The 19,720-nt window shown below is 45.7% G+C and overlaps 1 protein-coding gene across 5 annotated transcripts in view; it reads right to left on the bottom strand.

Annotated features, from left to right (window-relative positions):
* plekha7a (pleckstrin homology domain containing, family A member 7a) overlaps positions 1-19,720 on the bottom strand; it is a 78,931-nt gene that overhangs the window by 33,675 nt on the left and 25,536 nt on the right. For 4 of the 5 annotated variants that reach the window (XM_031564488.2, XM_031564487.2, XM_031564489.2 and 1 more), the window contains one exon: positions 1,878-1,961. In XM_031564488.2, the coding sequence (XP_031420348.1) occupies positions 1,878-1,961 (84 nt within the window). Of the gene's footprint in view, positions 1-1,877; positions 1,962-7,514; positions 7,713-19,720 lie in introns of those variants that run through there. The other variant, XM_031564490.2, reaches the window with a different exon arrangement.

The raw sequence follows: 19,720 nt of genomic DNA, 5'->3' as shown, positions 1-19,720 counted from the left end.
AAGCCCACTCAGAGCTGGAAAAACCTCTTCCAGGTGCAGCCATGTTCACCATGAACGCCAACCACTGACTAACCATTAAGCTCCACATTGGAACACTAGCTAATTGCCATGACTCCCACGCACTCTCACTCTGAGTAATGCGTATCAGTCAAAGGTAGGTACTAGTGTGAGTGTGGACCCAGGTGAGACTCATGTACAGTGTCTCAGTAGTTCCTCCATAATAAGACATTTTGGATCTGGTCAGAGAAGCGCACATCAGCATCTAGTCTGCTGCAGTCTTTTGCACCTTCATTAGCAGGCTGAAGAATATGGCCTTTCTCCTGTTGTCGCTGTCAATGCTAGAAGGGCATTGAGAGTATGTGACACATTAAACACGGGCCTCATCTGGGGTCATACTTATCCACTGTCTCTCTCTCTGGCTGTGTGTGTGTGTGTGTCTCTCTCTCTATATATATATATATCTAGAGAGAGAGAGAGAGAGTGAGAGAGCTGCTAATGAGATGAATCCATCAACTACTGGCAGGACCATCTCTGGGGTAAGAGTCAGAGCCCTTATCACCACCTGGCCCCTCACACACACGCACACACACACACACACACACACACACACACACACACACACACACACACACACACACACATACACACAGTAGTCTACTGGGTATTATAGTAAAAGCACAGCTCAGTAGAAGAGCAGACATCCTCCTCCCAAGTGTGCAACATAAGGCAACATCTGCCTTTGAAGGTTTCTTCAAAGAATCGTGCTGATATAGATTTAATGAAATCAGGCTCGGGGAACAAACCCTCGCACATGAAAAATCAAGCCAACAAAAGACAAGCTTTTCCCCAAAGTGCCCACTTAAACATTTAAAAGTGGCATCTAAACTTTTGGTGAAAAAAGTATAAGTAAGAATAATTTGGTATGTATGACTGACAGAGGGTATGTGTATAACATTCCCACTGTAGCCGTTGCCTTCTTCTTCCTCTTTTTCTTCTTCTTCCTCTTCGTATGATACGTGCTTCAGAGTCTCATTCAACTCCGAGGAACTTAGTTGTGAAGCAGCCTTCATTTGGCACAGAATTCTAAAGCGTTTAGTTACACCATGTTTGTTCTACGAATGTGCAGCCAGGGAGCATCAGAGCAACATCCAGCTGCCCACCTCTCCCAGGAGGGAAGGCTTTAATTCGGCCTCAGAATCATTTCACATGAAATATCTCTCGCATATGCGCATCTTCTGAGCAGGAGAATGGGTTAGTATGGGAGTTTTTTTTTTTTTGCTTGATTAACCAGTTGTTTTATATTGTGCTGTTGTTTAAGTTTCAATGTGTAACTATACTTGAAGACATTACAAAAGCATTGAAGGATAATACACTTCAACAAGACATACCAGTTTGTCTTTGCTGGAGGGTGTGAAATTAAGGGCAAGTGCACAACAATGTTATTAATAAAAACAGCTTCTCTCTGCACTTTGGTTAATTATTTAGCACATGGAAACACATCATGAATTAGGCACTACGTTAAATGTACTGTGGATTCCATGCGGTCTAATGATCACATTATGTGCATAGAAGTTACATAACAATTTGTTTTCATCATCAATCAACATCACAATGATCGTGACCCCATGCCTTGGGTCTATTAACATTACCAGAGCCAATCATTATCCTCAAGAGACTGCCAGAAACTCTTCCCCCTAATTGGAGTACATCACATCTACAGTTGTAATGTTAGCTTCCTCTATGCTGTTTGATCCCGTGGGGCTTCAAAGCCCTTGTCTTACCTGTCAGAGCCACTGTGCTGCATTACGTAAAACAAGCCAACAATGTGGGTGGCGAACAGCACTGCTGCCACAACAAACGAGTCTCAGGGTACTCACAGATCCTGCAGCAGGAACTCGGCGTTCTCGGGCGAGAGCTGTCCCGTCACGGGGTGCCAGTACGTCGACGTTCTCTGGTTATGGCTGCGGAGAGAGAACAACCCCACACAAAACAGGGTGAGGAGAGGGGGGTAAAATTAGCCATGTGGTCATTCCTCTGTCCCTCAGGGTCATTACTTATAGTGCGTGTGTGTGAGTGCGTGTGAGTGTGTGTGAGTGTGTGTGTGTGAGTTTGTGGAGGACCTGTAGGAGGGCAGCACATTTTAGGGAGGAGTTTGTGGCTTTCCCATATGTGTGCAGAATGCAACCTCTCTCAGTCTCTTAACATAGGCCAGCTCGAGCGCTTCAGCACAGCATACCAGCAGAACAGCGCTGGGAGATAACTTATGACAGCCAACCCCGCAACACCAGAGTGTCACAGCGGCCTCCACACAAAGCCAAAACACTGTGCCAGCCATGACAAACAATGTATAATGTTATAATGCTACAATGTAATGTTATACTGTTATAAATGTTCAAATGCAACCTTCCAAGGGTGGAAATGAAGCAGTGTAAATACATGCATGCTCAGTCCACCCTAACTTACAGAACACAATTTAACGCTAAGGGACGTAAGCGTCTGACAGGCATCTTATCTAACATTAAAACATTACATTTCAAGTGCCTTGAGACAATTTTAATGTTTTGGTGCTATATAAATACAATTTAATTGAATTAGATTAAATTAAATTAAATTAAATTAAATTAAATTAAATTAAATTAAATTAAATTGAATTGAACAACATCAAAACAAACATCATTTTCATTATCAATTTACACTTGGTTTTGAGACATGAGACAGACGCAGCATTTCAGTGGTACGTGCTTTGTTTTAAAATCAACAGCAAGCTTGTTCTGCACTACATCACCCTGGTGATACAGACAGCAGAGCAGGTGGTGAAGTCTATTGTTGCTTGTTTGCATTTGAATGACACATGCACTGCACACACACATTAAAGGTGCAATAAGCATAGGCGGAGATCCGGGGGGGGACGTGTCATTGAAAACAAATTTTTTTTTTTAGATTTAAAAAAAAAAAAAAAAAAATTAAAATAAAAATACGACGACACAAGCGGTGCTAATTATAGACGTAAAAAAATGTGTTTTTTAAGTGTTGAAAAATCATGTTCCCCCTATTCCTCAAAGTGGTTTGGTTCACATGCTGTTTCCAACGGGCAGGGATACCGGCAGCTCCGTGTTTCAGTTAATCAGCCCAGTAGCACACGGTCAGATTGTCAGACTGTTTCCTCCTCTCTCCCCTGTCGCTGCCGCTATGATACACGATATGTAAAGAGATCTACCTCATTCTCGAACGCAGTAAGAACATGTAAAGAAGACGTTTTTTTCTAAACTCCATTTACGAAGTTCCAATCCGATATGCACAAGTATACATAAGTTTATTAATGGATTGGCATGACAACGTGAACGTTTGCCGATAACACACGCATGCCGGTAATTAACACAGTTAAGATAGCTAGCCAGACAGTCTAGGACACTGTCCTGTCAGGGCAGGTTCATGCTAGTTAATAAACGTAGGTCTACATCTCAGTGCCTCTCCAGATTTGTTAAATTATCTTAAGTTAAATTAATGTCATCTTTTTCTCCGGTCCATGAACTATGCTGGTATAGTACTATGGAGTGACAGTGGCGCAGGAGGTAGAGAAGTCGTATTGTAATCAAAAGGTTGCTAGTTTGATTCTAGCTGTCCGTCCTGTGTGTGCGCTGAAAATAAATCCAGTGTTCATACACAGCCCTGGCTCTGTAAATGGGAAACAAACAAAGTGGCACTGACTGAGCCACCCAACACCATCAGCAACAGAGGGTGTTCTTGCTCATGCATAGGACGATGTTTCATAGAATCAATAGCTCAGTATTGTTTTGTCCCATTTGCTAATGTCTGTGATAGCTAATCCCAACTGGTTAGTTAAACAACACACTCTCGCTAGTTTTTACTCTGTTGTGTTTTGGTTGCTGTGTTTGTGTGCTGGCATGTTGTTCATTTGATGACGTTTTATATTATAATGTTTGTTTTGCTTCAACTATGAGAAAGAGACATCATTTCCACGCCATATAGGTCTAATGTCTAGACCATACCTGCCGCCCATGTCAAGTGTTGGCCCTCAGGCAGCAGACGCTCTGGTTTTCTCTCGGAATTCAATCTGCTTTACATTGTAACTAGGCTCAAGGAAACATCTATGCAATAACATCCATAGAACACTACTTAAACAGGCTCTTCTCAGAATAACTTCTGAATGCACCTGAAGCTCAACTCGAACAGCATTGAGCTAGCAAGGCCATAGGTTACTGGGAACACTCCATGCACACACACACACACACACACACACACACACACACACACACACACACACACACACCTTCTCTGAGCAGTAAATTAGCATGTGTGTGACATGACTGCCTGTGCCCAGGAGTCATCCTGTTTGCTGCTCTCCTTCCTCTCCACTGTACAGGCTGAGCTGCTGAAAGACTGACAGCTGGATGGAGGGAAAATGGAATTCATATAAACACAGATGCCATGGTAACGGGGCCGCCTTTAGCCCTAGTGTGGGTGGGATGGGGAAGGGGAGATTTTGCCTTCTGGTGAAGCGTATCTGAGTGGGCTGAGCTGATTTAGTGCAGATAAAATCAGTGTATTTCTCTTGCCGGAAAAACACCGGGGCATTATGGCATGACATCCGCAGAGACTGTGGTTTCCGAAGAAGCCTGTTTCCATTCAGAGAAATTGAGCACTGTACATATGACCTCCAGTACGTGTGTGTGTTTATGTGTATGTGTATGTGTGTATGTGTGTGTGTGTGTGTGTGTGTGTATTTGTGTGTGTGTGTGTGTGTGTCTTTATCTTTACACTTTGCATACTCTTAAACACAGATCTGTGTTTTAAATAGAATCCCAGTGGATTCAAATAGAAGGCGAGGGTATTGTTTCCGTGTCCAACACTTTCAGTGAGGGCCAGAATGCTTTGAAGGCTGACAGTGGCATAGCTGGGCAGGGTGTTGAGAAACACCTGTCACTTCAGCTACTTCACCCATTCATGGCTTACTTCAGTGCTTAGCATGCTTCACCTCTGTATACAATGTCTCTGTCCCTGATATACAAACCCTTTGGGTTTAATATGTTGTCAAATGACCACATGTATGGAAGTCGTTATCATTTTAAAGGCTACATTAACCATTTTATTTGCGAGAGACATATACTACATGCGTGTGGGTAAGGGTCTGAATCTATGCCTATACATACACTGATCTATATCTGTGTGTTTGTGTTTGCTACAAAGATGAACTGAAGGTGTGTGACACAGAAACACTGCAGAGGACATTGGAACATGTGAGAGAGTTCTCGTTCAGGAAAGCTGAACTCATCACCAAGGCCACTGCACGGCCTCAGAAAAAAGGATTAGATGTACAGCTGGTGACCTCTGCACGCAGCCATGGCTACCCTCTGCAAGGTCAGCCCGTGTCCTTGAAACAAGCGAGCCGCAGAAAGCACACAGGGCTGCCCCCGCAAATCACCACGCAGACCGTGTCGCCTCGTGAGCTGAGTTCCGGAACCTCGAGAGGTTCTGAAGCGGCTGGCTGCCATGTGCACGAGTCCACGTGAGGGAGAACCACGGACGAGTGAGTGTGGCGCTCGTGGCGCCGCTCCTGACAGCTCCGATCTCAATCATTGTCTGAAGAGGTCTGTTTTTCGGTGAGAGGCGTGATTGCCTCTTCATTACAAGCACGTTCTTTACCAAGGTGGAATGGCACACAAGACCAGAAACATGAGAATGTGCAGAAGAGGATGGATCGCTCCAGTGGAAGAAAAAAAAAAAAGAAAAACTGTACCTTGAAGAAAAAGTAATTCAGCCCTCACTACAGTCAGCGCTGTGATGAGTGACATGCTCTCCCGTGACCTATCCATCATCCTGACAGAATATCCCAGCATCTCTAGACCCGAAGAGCTCCATTTCTAAAAAGGACACCCCCACAGCACCTCCCTCCCCCTCCCCCCTCGCCCCTCGCCCCGACCTCCTTCCTCAAGAGCAACATTTGTTTCCCCATTGGCTGGCTGCAGACAGCTGGCTCGCTTGCTTTTCAGATGACTGCGCCAAAACAGATTGCTGGAAAGGCTCTTGTTTTGGCGAGTGGGCGTGTTTAGCCAAAGGTCAGTACTATTTAAAGTGCCCAGATGAGGCATTAAAATGCGGGAGTGGTGCGGAGCACAGCGCCTCGGCCGACGCTGCTCACTGGACAAGCAGAGAGGTGCCTGTCACTCATGCGGAACAAGAGAGAGAGAGAGAGAGAGAGAGAGGAAGGGAGAGAGAGAGAGCGAGAGAAAGAGAGAGAGTGAAAAGGTGCTGGTATCTCAGTGGGAGTGCTTGATTACAGTGGCCACTGGCTGCTAAGAGCATCCGGCGAGGACAGCGGCGGTGGCGTGAATCATTTCCATAATCAGCCATCAAGCCCACACGGCCCAAACCTTTCAGATAAATACATTCAGAGACTCTATTATGGATGAGGACCAAGAGGAAGGGAGGTGGAGGAGAGAGGCAGAAAGAGAGATAGAAGATAATGAGACCGAAAAGAGAAGTAGACACATAAATGGATATATAGATAGATAGATAGATAGATAGATAGATAGATAGATAGTGAGAGAGACGGATAAAGAGAGAGATAGACAGGGGGTGAAAGTAGACAGGAGAGAGAGAGGGACAGAAAGAGAGAGAAAGAGCGAGAGAGAGTAAGACAGTTTTGCACTCAGGCAAGCAGCAAATAAAATCAGCACTGCTGGTCAACACTAATGTTCCTATGCTTAACTGACTGCAGCGACAACATGCACAGTGTTCCGCCCAGGGCTCTGCAGTAAAGCCTGACAGCAGCACAGAGACTATGGGCGGCATCAGCGGCACGACAAGTTGGCACAGACTGGCATTCTAATACAATTCCCAGACTGGCAACCCAGAAACGAATACGAGTGAATGACAGCATGCCATCACTCCGCTAGCACATTGAAACTATGTGGATACGCAAAGGTGGTGACAGCATGGGGACTCTGCACTCATGTCCTGTCATCTTTATTCACAGAACGAAATCACATTCACAGACCGAAATCGCATTCACAGAACAAAATCCCAATCACAGACCGAAATCACATTCACTGAACGAAATCACATTCACAGAACGAAATGAGCTGTGCTCGTGCGGACAAAAGTCGTATTTCACATCTACTCCAACAGGTCAAAAGCTGCAGAACAACAGATCAACAAGATCAGACACAAACTGCCCACTAACACATTTGTTTACACACACACACACACACCATATACCCATACTATTACTGTGATGTATAACTCTGAGACTTAATTTACACCTACACCTAAGCCAAACTCAACTGCACTCAATGTACAGTGTGAAGTCCCGAACATGGCCCCATACACCCAAACAATAGTTTAGCTCTCAGCCAGACAAGCTTGATGCGACTCTGTCAAATAGACACAGCATAACTACAAAGAGCATACAAACACCATAGAACTATGTGTCTACTGTATATTGCTTATTATCTGCCTAGCTTTGCTCCTTCACTCAGTTTGAATGTGTTTACCTGCATCCTAATGGGTGCTGCCCCGCTGCCTCTGCCCTCTGTCTGCTCCTGCCACTGTGGCAGTGTGCTGGCTTTAGCACTTGTGTTTGAGTGTGTGTGTGTGTGTGTGTGTGTGTGTGTGTGTGTGTGTGACAGCAGTAGATAGTGACCTGAGTCAGTTAGAAGGGGACAGTGGAGTGAATCCAGGCTGGGAAAGAGAGAGCGCCTATCAGGGGAGGCTATGTTTGCTCAGGAGCACAGAGAGATTTTAAATATGCTGAAGGAATTCTGCATACGTTTTACACACGTTTGATAAAAGGCTTCTTTGCTTCTCTCTCTCTTACACACACACACACACATACGCACGCACGCACGCACGCACGCACGCACGCACGCACGCACGCACGCACGCACGCACACGCAAACACTCCCCTGAAGGCAAAATCAAATCTTAAGAGAAACTGCCCGACTTTGCCATTCTCCACCCCTCCCTCCTTCTCTTGTCCCATCCCAGTTTATTCCTCTATTGCCATTTCCCTTAAAGCGTCTCACTTCCTCTTCCCTCTCTGCTGCATGCTTACGCACTCGGCTGTTAGCTGAGAAAACGACACTGTGTTCAGCTCACAATTATCTCTCCATCAAACTGCCCCTTTCAGACCGTCAACAGAACCAACAGCTCATCGTCTTTTTCTGTTTGTGTTTAAAAAATGCATTCAGTCATCCTTTTCAGGCAGAGGCGCTCGGAAGTCGGTGCCAATGTCATGTCATGGAGGTTTCATTGACAGTATTTTCTCAGGCGAACAGTATAGATATTTCCTCCCACAGGCGTACAACCATACACAAGGACAAATGGGGACACGATGACATCAGAATAAAGTGTCTGCTCTTCAAAAGGCCTCTTCACAGCAAACATGGACGAAGCATCAAAATTCAAGTCAAACATTTGTTGGTCTGCTGGCACCATCAAAGTCCTAGCCACCTAATAAAACCTCAGGGATGTTTTTGAAAGGGTGGGCTGAGGGGGACCTTCAGCTGAGACACATCCTCATGTCTCAGCCCAAGGGGAGCTCGGTTGGTTAATGGACATAATAAAAGGTTATTAATCCTGCTGGATCTCTGTCGGCCATTACGCTCATAAATAGACACCATTACAGATTGCATATGCCAGAGTCGGCCACTGGTAACTGTATCTGCTACAGCCAGGATATTTCTGGGGCTTTTTTCGGGAAAAAGACCTTGCCGTTCGGAAAAGAATCGTTTGCCTCCTCTCATCTCCCACACAAGTCATAGAAATGGAAATGTGACATTCTTTTATTGTCTCTTCCGGATAAAAATACACATTCTGCTGAAATTCACCTTCAACGAGACGATATCAGGACAGCAGACCGGTCTGGACCACATCTGGCACCAGATCTATTCCTGAGTCACCAGTACAAGGGGTGTGCCGGTCTGTGTGGTTACAGGAGTCCAGTAGTTTGGCCTAAAGTTTCTATATACCAGGTGAACACACTGTCTGCATCCTTACGAAGGCTGAGGCCTGCTGTCTTAATTGTGCTTTGGAGGACACGAGGTCAGGGCAGAGGAGCAGCAGAGCCGCCAGGAGCATCTGTCATCTTCAGCCGACAACCCTCTTTCAGTCTGCAGAGGACGTACACCGTAAATTAACTTGTGTGTGTATGTGTGTGTGTGTGTGTGTGTGTGTGTGTGTGTGTGTGTGTGATACAGTGTGTCTCTGCCCTAGTTTGCGCTTGCCTTGACACACCTGGGCATCTCCATGGCTCAGGCTCAGCTCTGCTGACAGGCTAGCATGAGAGGCATGATACTAAAACAGTAGATAGTGCCCTGATGCCTGTCGTAATGCCAATCTGGCATCAGCTGTCAGCTCACACAGCTGTACAGCAGGCCACACAGGCCTGCAGAATCCCACTGACATGAAGGCTAAAAGAGGCTTAAAAGAGGAGCCCATGCTGCATAGCACCCTTACTAATAAATAGTTGCAAAATATGATGCATTCAATTATAAAATATAAACCACTCTTTTGAAGACAGACAGTCACACAATAAAAAAAAATTCTATTCTGAGCCACTTTGTAAGACATTTTTTTTTAAATAATATATTAATGCAGTACTCTACTGTCTGATCAAATTGGATCTTGTTCATGAAGTTGGTCATTTATACTGGCACAGCTTGCACATGAAACACCCTCTGCTACAAGAAAGGCATCCTGGGACAGGTCCAGCTTTTATAGGCCACATACATCTCTCTGTTTTATCTCCTCTAAGTCTGGCAAGGGCTTCTGGGGGAAAAAAGCGAACACTGGCACTGAACCCCCAGACAGTTGCTCCAGAAATACGCCCAGATTCCAGACAAGGCTGTCGATGGACGCCCATGCCAGCCATGCCACTCTCAGCATCTGAAGGTAACTGAGCAAGGACTTTATAAATAGAACACGTGTGTGTATGTGCACACTCACTCACACTCACACTCACACAAATGGACACGGGCACCTATAAATACATATAGATTGACTGCGAGACAAACAGACAGGCAGACACACACACACGGACACCTATAAATACACACACAGACACACACAGACACACACTCACACTCACACACACAGACACACTCACACTCACACTCACGCTGCCCCATCAGGGTGGATTATTATTGGACTAAACACTTCTTTTCATGCCTTGGAGCCCAACACATTAAGCATGGGAAAACTTCCCTAGCCATTTCAGCACTTCAGATATCTGCATAAGCATCACAACAGACACTCATAGGTGAACAGCAGTATCACTGTGGACACTTGCTGTAAAAGTTAAAAAGTTTAAAAAGGCTGCTTTAGTCACAACTCGTTGTAAACTACCCGTCATATCGCTCTTTCTAAAACCACAGTCATGATCCCAATCCCAGGAGCCATCTCGTCATTTCAGTTTGTCTTTCCAACATATCTCAAATTGGATTTCAAACAAGCAGCGTCGAATGTGTTATGGAGTAAACTTTTAATAAATAATGAATGTTGTTATCTTCAGACTTGAGAGGGAAAGTCCAAAAGGGAGCCCGATCTTTCCAGACCTGCTTAATAAAGTGTCAGAGGTGTGATGCATCAGCACTGGTTCCAGGGGCAGAGTAATGAGAGGCTTTGTGTGATTGGGAGCCAAGGCTATCCACTACCAAGGCTATCCTCCAGGGCAGTCATTTAATGCAAATAAGCTGCTGCACTGTTGTTGTTGCTTCCTAACCTTTACTGATTACAGGAGACAGAGGGTCCATCATACTGAAATATTCTGTAGGAGAAGAGTGTAACACACACACACACACACACACACACACACACACACACACACACACACACACACACACACACACACACACACACACACACACACTCAAAGCATTCTGGCCGTCACTGAAAGTGTTGGACACGGAAACAATACCCTCGCCTTCTATTTTAATCCACTGGGATTCTATTTAAAACACAGATCTGTGTTTAAGAGTATGCAAAGTGTAAAGATAAAGACACACACACACACACACACACACACACACACACACACACACACACACACACTCACTCACCTCACTCACTCACTCACTCACTCACTCACTCACTCACCTCACTCACTCACTCACTCACTGCTTCTGGGGTTAGTAGGTATGTGTGATGCTTTACTGTAACAGTGAATTGCTTCTGAGTACAAAACAGGAACATAACTGCAATCCCGATGTACTCCGCTACACTGTAGTCCAAGAGTAAGTGGAGTAAATTTCATCACTTGAATGACACACGGTAAAACTCAGAACTAATGTAAATGTACACTTCAGCATCTCAAGAGGCCTTGCTAATGTCAACAGCCAACTAATGGAGCAACAACATAAAGCATAAGCAGGATCTCAGGCTGGCAGATGATGACTGGCTCTGCCTCCTTGATAGCGTATCACCCTTAAACAGACCCAAGGATGAGTCCCAAGCTACAGTTAGCTGTTCTAGGTCACACCAGGCCAGGATGAGACCCACGCTACTGTTAGCTGCTCTAGGTCAGGATGAGACCCAAGCTACAGTTAGCTGCTCTAGGTCACACCAGGCCAGGATGAGACCCAAGCTACAGTAAGCTGCTCTAAGTCACACCAGGCCAGGATGAGACCCAAGCTACAGTTAGCTGCTCTAAGTCACACTAGGCCAGGATGAGACCCAAGCTACAGTTAGCTGCTCTAGGTCACACCAGGCCAGGATGAGACCCAAGCTACTGTTAGCTGCCATCTACCAGCTGTGAGACATGCAATCAGGACAGGGTCCGCTGTGAGGACAGCGGAGCTGGTCTGAGAGAACACACACACTTATCAGCCCAACAACCCACTGTGGCTCCGGCTCCAGCACGGCCGCCTATCTCATCCCCTCTCTCAGGGCCTCATGCACGGCATGGAAAAAATACTTCAGTGCGCTGGATGGAATCTATGCCTCAGCAGGTCCCGGGGTGGGGGTGTGGGGGGTGCAAGGAGGTTTTTCGGATGGCTCAAAGTGTTTTCAGTTAATCAGTCTGTCTGAAAATAGCCTGCGCTCAGGCAAGGAGCCGGCCCATGCCACCCAGTTAAGTGGGCTGAATTAATGAGTGCTATTTTTATCTGTTTATCTTTCAACAGAAGCAGTCTGATAAGGGGAAGCACTTTTTCCCCCAAGTGTTGCAGATGTAACGGCTATAAACACTGCATAACGTCAAAGGCCTAGATACATGCACACAGCACATAAGTATCGAATGAAAAACTGCCTTCACTTCCAGTGCAGGTAGGTGCTTTTTTATCAAAACTCAAGCCAAGAGTAGGCGATCATTTTATCAGCATTTTTATCAGCCAGTAAATGAATACATGACCTTGGGCAACTGTAATGTCAACCTGTTCCAACAAAATCATAGGAAGTCCGGGAGAAGGCTTGTCAAGAACATAACTCCTGCTAGTTTTTATGACTAGTTTATTTTTACATATATGTATTTACGTCAATCTGGTTGCCTTGGAGCTCACATACAATAATACTGAAGTGTGTTCGGGGTGGGCTAGCGGAACATCTGTAGAGGAGACGGTTGCGTAGCTGCCCAGCACGCATCGGGTGTCAGGTTGCGTATCCCTTGTGTCTGGTACTGTGTGTGATTGTTTATCATTTGATCCTTGTGTTGTGCCGCTTAGTTTCTGTTTTAGTTCCCTGACCAAGGCCGAGGCAGAGGCAGAGGCAGAGGCAGAGGCAGAGGCAGAGGCAGAGGCAGAGGCAGAGGCAGAGGCAGAGTGGGTTGGGCATGTGCTGTACTCCCCTAGCACGAGGCACTTGCATCATCGGGCTGGACCTGTTGGCCAGGTGGGAGGCCACGGTCACGGTGGATGTGCCCAGAGCCATGCTCTATCTGGTGCTGAATCTGTGGCGGCAGAGACGGCCCGCGACCGACCTCCACATCGCCGCTGCTAGCGAGAAGGTCAGCCATGTCACTACCACCAACGGAGGGTCCTTGGCATCACCGCCGCCAACCACAGGATCCTTGCCATCACCACCGCCATCCAGAGGGTCCTTGCCATCACCGCCGCCATCCAGAGGGTCCTCTGACAATTTTCTCTTCCATTCACTACACGAAATTAGTTTATTTTAAGAAATATCTGTTGGTTTTCATGTGACACGGATATGAAAGGGGTCATGAGCTGCTTCTGCCCAGACCTGTTTCTAATCTGTTTACCCTGACTGGCTCAATATTTGTGATACCTGAAATATCGGATTACTCTGACTGAACAGACAGGTTAAGGTGTGTCAAATGATCATGCCATGAGTGTAATACAGACGAAACTGTGTGGATCCTGATGTGTGAAAGAAAGCGTAAGAGAACCAGAACAGCATGCAGGCTTTTAAAATCAACCTCCAATTCTCACTCATTCAGTATCCATCATCCAGCACAGACCTCTTAAAGGAACTTCCAGTTGTAAAGGTGTTGGCAGGTGCTGCAGACATGAGAGTAAAAGTTAATGACATTGTGAGGATAAGCCTGTTTGGCATACACCCCAGCCAAACTAGACAAGCTGCTGGAGGTGTGAAGTCAGAAGGATCAGTCCCACACCCGGCCCGGATCTGAGCCAGAGTCAGACCATGCTGGTGGCGAGCCAGTGTCCCAGGCATGCCCTCTGCCTCTTAATCAACCCCCGGCCGTCACATAATCACCCAGAGAATTATAGGCGAAGTCTGAGGCGGCCCAGGCTCTGGGTATCCATGCTGAACTAATGAGGCCTGAAAGTGGGATTAAACTTTATCTGGGAGGAGGGTATGCTGACACTGAATGAAACGGTTTTATGCATATTATCTGAAACCATATTATGTTTTTTGAAACTACTACCCATAATTGATTTGTGCTGAAAATAAGCTCATAGCATGTAATGCACATTTAATACTTGATAATTCTAACTTCAGATCTTGACTTAATAAGTACTTAAAGGTGTTGCATGTGACTTTGATGCACAGAGACATTTCTATTTTCTATTTTCTATTTAAAATGCCAGCATGCACACCCCTACATTCTATTTCTGTCAAGCTGCCAGGTGTTGCTGATGTACAGTCTCATCTTTTCTTCCAGCTTTCTCTATATTGTGTCACTTGAGGTACCAGTAATGTTGACAGTAAGGTGTCAGGTGTCAGGTATCAGTAATCCATCTCCAGTCCTTAATGCCTTTAGAAGTAAACAGCTTGAGCTGAGGCACCTGCTTAACTTCTCCATAGAGTTTACTTTCTGCAGTGTAAACTCTTCCCATTCCCCATGCGAATAAGGACACAGCATATGCATGTCCTGTTTACCTGTGGAATATGCTCAGGTGAGCACACAACACCCCCCTACCCCTTAAACACACACACACACACACACACACACACACACACACACACACACACACACACACACACACAACAGCACAAACCCCCAGGGGTAAGAGTCCCAACAGCCCGCTGCAGATGCAGGAAGAATTGTGCCGCAGTGACTGAATCAGCACAAAGAGGGGCTCCACACTTATAATGGCGCCCACTGTTATTATGTAGGCTACACTGCATGTAGTATGAGTCAACTATTTACATTTACAATGTACAATGACATACACGCATATACATACATTTACTGCTAGTTACTACAGGGCTTTTGAAGGCAATGCAGTACAGTTGCATATTGAGCACTGAACGCTAATTATATGATATTATTATTTGGCACCAAAGCATATTATTTGATATTTTTTGGTGCAAAAAACTAAAATCTGTGGACATTAGACTGACAGACCTTGTTAATTTCGGTTGACGAGTTGTAACGAGTTATATCCAATGAGCACAGGACAATGAAACTGGCTACTTTTTTAAATAGTTAACAGAAAATGGCACATCTATGAACACCCCCGAGACTGTAAAAAGTCAGTATATATTGCCAAACAGTACAGTACCTACTGACATTTTTTTCTTTCTCTTCCCAACAATCCTTTTGTATCCATTTCTCTCTCTCTCTCTCTCTCTCTCTCTCTCTCTCAGTCTCTGAAGGGTTTTACTCCTTTTAATATATGTGTGTCTTTCTGCCTGAAAGCATGTATTTTAAATATTTAATTTCTGTGGAAATGTCTTCCACATTTCAGAGCGTGGCAAGAAAGACAGAGAAAGAGAGAGATAGAGAGAGAGAGATCAATGAAACAGGTCTGGGTACATATGAGGGCGAGCGAGGGAGCGAGCGCATCCTCTGAGGAGCGTTAGAGCCGGAGTCTGAGTCCCATCAGGGGGGCTGTGATTCGATCAGCGTTGACGGGCTGGCATGCAAATCACCCAAACCATGAAAACCTATTTACATTCACATCACCTTCTGCACCCCGCGAGCAGAGCGGCACAACGTAGCAGGAGAATAAATGGGGCCAGAACAGGACCTGGAGATAGAGAGCCTTTGCTGCGAGACTGTTGAAAAATACAATCCCCGCTCATGAGATTAATATCAGTGCAAATAGCTTTACACTGTAGCCAGCAGGATTGAGTCACAAAGCTAAAAGTAAGGATACAAAGTAATGTAGTGTCTCCTCCATGATACAACCTCTGGATAAAAAAACTTATTTTTCATAGAACTCAGTAACTGGACCAGACGGTCATGAGCCATAAACATTTACAATGATAGGAATGCCTGAACTTTAGCCATGCTCTACAGGCTCCAGTCATCTACATGACTTTGGGATGCTGATACAGTTACAAACCTCCACTATCTTTCGTGTGTACTTCACCTTCAGAGGGGAAATCTGAGGGAGTTTAACTAGTGGATGATGAGCGCAATCATAGAGTGCCTGGTGCGTCTGCACAGCCTCTTCGCTCTGCATGTCTCTGACCCACTGCTATGGCACAATCAGATGCTTCTGCAAGCCCCATAGATGCCCACTTCAGACTGAGGCCACCCTCAGAGGAAACCAGCTGAAAGCACAGAGGAAACAATTCTCCCTCTGGGTGTGGAAATATAAAAATACTCCATGCCCCTCATACACACACACACACACACACACACACACACACACACACACACACACACACACACACACAGCCTGTGGCTTGTGGCCGGTGGCCGGTGGCCAGACTGGCCCCTTGAGATGGGTGCTGGGTAATTGGATTTGCGGGGGGGGAGGGTGAAGGCGAACAGGAGTGAAGCAAGAGCAGTGAGCAGAGAGCAGAGACCGGAAGCAGCGGTCACATCGAGGCTTTGATCCGTGCGCCTTCCAAATGTTAGTTCTGCCTGAGTGAAACATTTGTTCAACTGATTCAATCTCCTGCTGCTAGTGTATGAGTCATTCTCCAGTGTGCACTAATACACATACACACACACACACACACACACACACACACACACACACACACACACACACACACACACACACACACACACACACACACACACACAACATACTTTTTCTTAAACACACATACACTCAGATATTAGAGATTTAGACAGAGGTGTACTGTTGAATTAGTTGCTGTTATGAACTCAAGCTGTAATGAACTCATGGTGTTTGAAGTTCTCCTACATCTATGTGAGCAGAAAAATCAAGTCACAATGGAGTAGAGACAGTTGTAGCAGTTGGAGGTTCACTACCACTGGTGAATCCTGTGACGCCAGCCTCAATCTGTCCTCACTGAAAATGATTAAAGTGTCAGTCTGGATCACTTTCAAAGCTGCCCACAAGCAACTGATACTGTGCGTCTACTGACTTTTTAAGACCACCCCATTTGTTACCCGTGGAGCTCCCACATCAGAGAAAGACCCAATTAAATCGAATTACGCTGAAATAATAATTCTATCTTGTCACGTGACTTATCTCCTTCATTTAAAGAATCTGAGAGTTGAATTACTCCACTGCTGTGGTGGTGAAAGGGGGAAGAACAGAGAGAAAGAGTCTTTGAAGAGCCAAGCAGAGAAACCAGTGGAAATAATGTTTCATCGCCACGGCAACAAAGAGACATTATTTGCAGAATTCCAAGTTGTCCGGAATGCAGGCCTCCCACTAGGTATTGTGGCTGGACAATCTGGACCGGGTACGTTCCCACACCCATCTATTCCCTCTCGCTCTCTCCTGCTCAACACTCTCTGCTCAGGTTCCTTGGATGGCTGCTGGTTCTGGTGTGTGTGTGTGTGTGTGTGTGTGTGTGGCCCCTCTCTGTCACAGATCCGGCAGCTCTGTCAAAGAGTCTGCTGCTATCTGGTCTCTCTCTCTCTCTCTCTCCCTATCTCTCCCTCTCTCTCTCTCTCGCTCTCTCTTTATGCTCCCCAGCACTTTACAGCTAATGCTTACAGACCACAGGCAATATTTACTGAAGGTTTGCCAATGCTTGATAACTTGATATCAGCCGCAAGAAATATGTCCAATATACTGTACCAGCACAGATAACAATACGGCATGGTATGGCATGTACTGTATATGGGGCTATAGATTCCCTTACACATATTTAATAAGTGATATCACGTTTGCACAAGGTGTTGTACACACAAAGCTATGGCAGATCAGGGCCCGCGTGGGACGAAACCCTGTATCATTTATACTCCGTATCTGTCAGTACTGAGGCCAGGTGTGACTCATGCTCAATAAAGTAGTTTCATTACTTCTGAAGCCGTGTGCAGTGAGGGAGGAAAGTCATGGCAGACTGGTGCCCATTATCAGGACAAAAACACAGAGAAACCTGCAATACACTTGAAACGCTGTGTTAACACAATGGGCCCTGATGTCACCCTCAGGCAATGAGCAAAGCAACTAGCAACAAGCAAAGTCCGTCACGCATGACCTAAAGCTATCGTGTGGTGTGTGTGGGAGCACTGTACTGTTTGCCCTTAGGATCTTGCCCCTGGTCTTTGCTCACTGCCCGTCAATGAAATTAGGGCCAATTATCTATTTCTCACAGAGATCTGAAGGTGGGCTTTTCCTCTTTCCTCTCGTGTTCTAAGAGCAGACACATCAGGCAGACAGCAGGGATTTACAGATGCCAAGCTGACTAAAGTCAGGAGATAAACACACACACGCAGACACACACACATGCAGACACACACATGTACACACACACACAAACGCACACACACATACAGGCTCAAGCGATCGGATTTTGCTCACTTTGAAAAATCTCCTGAGTCAATCTGCATCAATACCAGCAGTGGGGAATCAGGCAGACACGCAGAGTTGCCTGCAGTCATGGGACCACCGTGTCCACGTAGTTGTTTTTTGAACTGGCAGGTGGATCTTTAAACTGCACTGTGGGTCTTCAAACCATGCAGTGGGTCTGTAATAGCACACAGCGTTATTGAACGCTAGACAGGAGAGTGTTACATCACCCTATACACCTCATCGTTAGTGGCCTGGAAAGAGCAGCAACATGCCCAGCATGGGCGAGGAACACACAATATATTCCAGCCTTGTTCCACAGAGAGGTGTGCAAAACAAGGTGTGCACATTTGCACGCTCACATGCTTACAGGTATGCAAACAAATTCAGAGACAAAATCAGACTACTGACTGAACCCGGGCTCACAGACCATGTACAGACTGACAGACCATGTACAGACTTTCAGTCACAGACTTTCTCAGGCTGTCAACATTGTACAGATTTTCTACATTGTTATTGACACACTACAGATTCAGAGAATAACAACAGACTTTTCTAAGACTGTCTAGGACTAACTGCCAATGTTTCAAACTGATAACAAACTACGACCTAAAACTGATTCATTAAATCAAAACAGTTGATACTGTCAATGTCCATCATTCTTCTTCTTAAATATCTATTCCATAGGCAGATTCTTCAGTGATGCACTGGAGCTGCTTCACGCCTACCTTCCTGAGTTGATCCCACTGGAGAAAGAGGGCTTCCCCAGACAGCTGGACAGCATTCTTCAGCAGGCCAAGAGGCCACCACACATCAGCAGACAGGATGAAGCCTACTGCTCCGCTCTCTCCTCGTTTTAAATGGATGTTCTTCTCCGGGCAATTCAAATGAACCCTCAGAGTAGAGGTTTAAGGATGAAGACAACAAAGTCTTGCACACACAGAAGCAAAACACACACACAGAGAAGCAAAACACACACACACAAACACACAAACACACACACACACACACACGCACACACACACACTCACAAACGCACAAATGCACACACACACACACACACACGCACACGCACACACATACGCAAGCACACACACATCTGGATCATCCCTCTGATCTCTCATCTTCACAATCCCCACAGAGGCTGTTAGATACCGAGATAAACACGCAGACTGTGAATTGAATTGAATTGAATACTCTCACAGTCTCAATCTCAGTCTCTCTGCACTTTAGCAGGCCAGTGTCCAGTCCGAGGGGTCACTGGAGGTCTCCACCGTCTAGGGGGATTAGTGGACTGTGTGGAGGGAGGATGAGTGAGGAGGGCGAACTGGGGAGAACTCATCCAGAAAATGACACTGATGAGCAGGATATCTACAGATCGTGATATTCAGCAGCTTGAAAGCACAGATGATTTAGTATGTTGCACGAGATCTTCAGGTAAAAGTGAAGTGTTTGAACAGCTGGTCAGAAGTAAATTGGCAGATGAAACTGATCAAGATATTTATCAGTTATTAACCAGTGAATGTCACTGGTCTGGTCTGGGTTTTGGTATGTGTTACTGTTAGCTGTTCAGTGCTGGTCTGCCTGCCTGACATGAACAGTGAGTGGTCACA

The sequence above is a fragment of the Clupea harengus genome, chromosome 3, assembly GCF_900700415.2.
Source record: "Clupea harengus chromosome 3, Ch_v2.0.2, whole genome shotgun sequence".
Classification (NCBI taxonomy): domain Eukaryota; kingdom Metazoa; phylum Chordata; class Actinopteri; order Clupeiformes; family Clupeidae; genus Clupea; species Clupea harengus.
Note: the sequence above shows the minus strand (reverse complement) of the source record. Positions and strands in the feature narration are given on the sequence as shown.